General features: G+C 43.0%; 1 protein-coding gene across 1 annotated transcript in view; it reads left to right on the forward strand.

Annotated features, from left to right (window-relative positions):
* The window catches only part of LOC143509585 (protein diaphanous homolog 1-like), a 25,176-nt gene extending 21,157 nt beyond the window's left edge, over window positions 1-4,019 (forward strand). The window contains exons 26-28 of the mRNA XM_076998443.1: window positions 1,774-3,149; window positions 3,241-3,393; window positions 3,802-4,019. Of these exons, the coding sequence (XP_076854558.1) occupies window positions 1,774-1,961 (188 nt within the window). The 3' untranslated portion in view covers window positions 1,962-3,149; window positions 3,241-3,393; window positions 3,802-4,019. The remainder of the gene's footprint in view (window positions 1-1,773; window positions 3,150-3,240; window positions 3,394-3,801) is intronic.
* The last annotated feature ends 1,174 nt before the right edge of the window (window positions 4,020-5,193 follow it).

The raw sequence follows: 5,193 nt of genomic DNA on the forward strand, positions 1-5,193 counted from the left end.
ACACACACACACACACACACACACACACACACACACACACACACACACACACACACACACATCTGCTAAATGAAAAATGTTTTGCATTCACACACCTTTTAATAGATGAAAAATCAAATGGTTTTCACTTGCAATCACACACATACATACGTACACGCATACACAAACACACACGTGTGTATTCAGATCTGCTGACCTAGTTTTAGTTCTCTCTTCCCTTTTGGCTGCAGCAAGTTAAGGAGTCCCAAATTCCACAGCCATTTCATTACTGTTGCTGTGTGTGTGTGTGTGTGTGTATGTGTGTGTGTGTGTGTGTGTGTGTGTGTGTGTGTGTGTGTGTGTGTGTGTGTGTGCCTGTATGAGAGAATTGCCATTTTTTTTGCTCCTAATCCCTTTTCCATAACTGCTGCGCACAGGCGTCCTCTGCATTTACCCATCTGTGCAATTAGAACACACACGCATGGGCTAGGGCTGCCCACCGCTCTGGGCACGTGTGATCCACAGCCCCCTAGTAATCACTAGTGTGTGTGTGTGTGTGTGTGTGTGTGTTCTAACTGCACAGATGGGTAAAAAGTGGAGGATAAATTTCGATTGCGATGAAAAATTACAATTGACAAAAATATGGCACATTACCTCTGAGAGGTTTTTACAAAAATGTGACAACCAATTTATTAAATGTATTGAAAATTTGAGATAAAAGTTTAATTACAATATGATATAAAAATATAAAACGCCATACTCATAAAGTGTTAAAATGTGAAAATAGAATAAATTAAGAATTTAGAGGAATAGAAATTCACTGTAGTGCTTCTAGAGGGAAAAAAAGTACAAGCAGGAAAGATTAAATCAGGGTGCTAATTAAACCCCATATCTCCCCCTTACCTCTCATTAACGCCCATACAGGAAGCCACCATGGATGTGGGCCATTGCCATGGATACAGGCTATGCAGGAATAGTGTCTTGAAACATCCCAGTATGGGATGTAGGCGACTTTGAACGTGGCCTTAACTGTAGAACTCTGTTAACACTCCTTGCTTATCCCAGTTTACGTTGGATACCTGCTCGGCCACACGTGTGTGTGCACGCCTGCGTGTGTGTATGCATGCTGTATGGCTTAGAGTACTGGAGTGTTAGTTACAGGTGTTATTTGTTGAGTGCACCATGTGGATTTGTGATATCGGTGACGGTTTGTGTGTGCTCTTGAGGAGAAGCCAACCGGGCCTTGAACTTCCACAATGTCTCCCTTTGCATGTGTTTGTTTTGCGTGTTTGCTTTGTATGTATGAAAACAGAACATGAGACTTTGATGTGTGTAGACATTTACTACTGCATCATACAGAGGTGTCACCTACAGGCAAACTGGGCTCACCATTTTAAAATGAACTGCTTCAACAAATGTATTACGCTCATTGTTTTTTTTTTTTTTGTACAAAATTGTATGTTTAAGAAGAGCAAAATGACGCCTGTGCTTACACTAACTCACTACAGAGAGTAAAATTATGCCTGTGCTTACACTAACTCACTAAAGAGAGTGAAATTACACCTGTGCTTACACTAACTCACTAAAGAGAGTAAAATGTCCCTCGTCTTGCCCGTTTAGGTTATCCTGAAATGTCTACCAGGAACCAAATGTTTATGCCAAACAAATATTTCAAAACATTGCAGCCTGCAGTAAATGGTACTGAAATCGGAGTAAATCGGATTTATTGTCCGTGCTGTACAGGTTACTCTCTCACCTCTGTATGTGCTTCCTCTTTTTCTCTTGCTCTCTTAGCCAATCGGAGACGAGCAGGCCATGCAGTGACGAACATTCTCGCCAAAGAACTGCTGCAAGAAGACACTCCATCCAGTGCCGCCTCCAAAAAGAAACGATTGGACACTGAAAGCAGGAAGGCGGAGCCAGTGGAAGACATGGGTTCACTGGAGGATCTCTTGGACAGTGCCCTTTCACATTCAAGTTAGCACGATCATACAGTGCTTGGGGTCTAAAAATGAGGGCTGGGCTCTCTTTGACCCCTAGAGAAAGTCTTCAGGGCATACCATTGGCCCCTTTCACAGATGCGCTGTTCTCTTTCGGCTTTCTTGTGCACTTGAATACTACTGGAGCAGATGCATCTGCTATTTCTCTTGAGGGTGTTACTTCATTACTTGTACAACATGAACAGTTTCTCTTCTGTATGTGTGCGGAAAGTTAAGGCTGTGTCCTGATCCTGCTGTCAGCACGTAACATAGCCGCAGCATCCAGAGACTGGTCCTGTGGCCGCTCTCTGCATCTCTCAGCTGCTTGAGCCAGACGGGCCCAGCACTCTGTTCACACCTTCTGCTCAGATGAAGTTTGATGTTTCAGGCCTGCTGTTTCTGCTCCAGGGGAAGATCTCTCTTCCCCTCGTCACTTCAACACATGCAGGCAGCTTCTTTTACAACAGTACTTTATGGAGGCGTCTGACGAAGATCTGGCAGCGATGTGGTCTTTGCACACTGCCTGAACAGTTGAGCTTGTATGAAGAGCACTTTGCAGTCATTTGACCTACGGACGGTTCGCCTGTGTATCTGCATACGTTCTAGCTTGCTAAAGAGCTTTGGTTTTCTTTATGTGCCATTGCCATGAGCACACCTCTTGTGCATAGTTTCATCTCTTCCCATTTCTAGATGTTCAGCTCTGATCAAATTACTGATTCAGCCCTGTTGTTAAGAGCTTTGGACTTTGGTTATGGTTTATTCTTGAAAATGAAAGCTTCTGAGATTTAGGAGGTCTTGATTTTTACCAGGCTAGATGTATTCAGGCCTGCTGTTTCTGCACCAGGGGAACGTCTCTCTTCCCCTTGTCACTTCAACTCATTGGCTGTATGTATAAATCAAAAACATATAGTCTGAATGACTTCCGCCCTGTTGCACTAACATCTGTCATCATGAAGTGCTTCGAGAAGCTGGTGCAGAGTCATGTCATTGCTTGTCTGCCAGCCAACCTGGACCCTCTTCAATTTGCCTACAAAGCAAAGAGATCCACAGCGGACGCCGTGGTGACAACTCTACACACTGCGCTGACCCACTTGGAGTAGCTAGGGAGTTATGCCAGACTGCTCGGCCTTTAACACCATCCTCCCACATAGACTGGTATCCAAGCTGTCAGATCTAGGACTCCCATCACAGGTATGCAACTGGATACTGGACTTCCTGTCAGGTCGCTCCCAGAGGGTCAGATTGGGTCCTCACATCTCCACGGCTCTCTTTCTCAACACAGGGACACCGCAGGGCTGTGTGCTTAGCCCACTCCTCTACAGCCTCTATACATATGACTGTGTCGCTACCCACCACAGCAACAAGGTCATCAAGTTTGCAGATGATACCACAGTGGTCGGGCTCATCTCAGACAGGGCAAGCCTACAGGAACAAGGTAGTGTAATAGTCTTCTAATTGGATGCTCTAAATAGTCCATAAAGAAGCTACAACTTGTACAAAATGCTGCAGCTAGAGTCCTAACTAAGGCTAGTGTAACGGGTTCAACAATGGCAGTGGGGTTTTGTATATTCTTTGGACCAGATCTAGGCTCGTGAAAGAGCTGGTAAGCTTTGGAGGACAAATTCAGTGACTCAGACCATGTAAATAAAAATTTAATTTGGGTATCTTACAAACCTGGAGATTATCAGCACATCAGTAAATAATGCACATGGATCAGGTGAATGGGTAGACAGAATAAAAAAATAAATAAAAACATACATGTGTGTGTGTGCGCATGTGTGTGTGTCTCAGTCCAGTTCCGTAGTATTCTCTTCTGCATGCAATTGCTTTATCTCTTTTTCAGGACTTTTTCAGGCTCGCCACTCCTTACCGGAGAAATCAGAACTCAAGAAGGGCACCTGTGGATGGGGTGTCCTGCTATCAGAGCTGGTAATCACTCAAGGCTCCGCACGTGCAAGAAACCTGACAGGAGGCATCAGGACCATTCAAGTTGAAGCCACAGGGAAAGGGATTCCACACTATGACCCTGCTTGACGTCTCAAGGCTCCAATAAAACCTGATCTGTACACCAAATAGGCATAAAGTCACGTTTTTCCCAACATAGCACAATCCCATCATGTACACACATATATACCACATACAACAAATAAATTTTGTAACAATTCAAATGAATCATATAACTTCAATTCACAGGAAAATAAATAGGCAATATGACAATAACCATATTAACTGTCAATAAAATAAATAATCTAACAAAACATTCTATAGCTTTTAACTGTACAATTTTATAATATGATTTTATGAATATTACTTATAGAGCAATAACAATATTTGCCTGACCATATAACCTTAACTGCTCAGCAATGCTAAGAACATAAGGGAAGCACAGCATAGCTACGTTTTAGCATAGCTAAACATGGGCGATAGGCGCCATCAGGCGACCATAACAGGTAACATCAACCATTCTCATTCGCGCACATGGTACCGCCATCTTACACACAAACTACTTTGAATGTGCAGGGCTCTGCAGATATATATATATATACATATTTATTAACTACTCGGTAATGCTAACATCTTGCATTTAATAAGAGACAAACTAATATCACACTGAGCACCATTCTGAACTCATTTTACAGTTAATAACCACTTTAATTCACAAAACACATCTTACCAAAGCTCGTTAAACACATGCAATGTCAAGATGGGGTTCCAGGATCTATTGTTTGGACAAAACTTAAACTTAACGGTTTAATTGAAAAGGAAAGCTCAGATGCACGTCCGTGCTGAACAAGCGCGAAGAGAAAAGAGAGAGATCATCCAGGGGGCCATAATCCAGTGGTTCCCAAAGTGGGGGGCGCGCCCCCTAGGTGGGGCGCGGAGCTTGAAAGTAAAACGTGCACATGTGTCAATATTAGGGATGCACCTATTCCGATATTAATATCTGAAAAAATTCTAGATCGGGTATCGGGGACAATGTGACCGATCCATAAAAACAGATCTACTCAGTCTAATTCTATGCTTGTATTGCTTGCTTTTCGGAGTTAGTTCAACCTTAATACTCGCGCTGGTGGTATTCCACTTAGTTCGTTTATTTGCTGGTTGACCAAAATAAACCTGGGCTCCAGCAATACTTCACTGTTCATACATGAACTGGTGAGTTGTCCAAAGCTCATTTAATGCGTTACTTACAGAAATAAAATAAAGAGCAGTGGTCTGACTCGGTCTACGGCGG

The sequence above is a fragment of the Brachyhypopomus gauderio genome, chromosome 3 (genome assembly GCF_052324685.1).
Source record: "Brachyhypopomus gauderio isolate BG-103 chromosome 3, BGAUD_0.2, whole genome shotgun sequence".
Taxonomy (NCBI): Eukaryota; Metazoa; Chordata; class Actinopteri; order Gymnotiformes; family Hypopomidae; genus Brachyhypopomus; species Brachyhypopomus gauderio.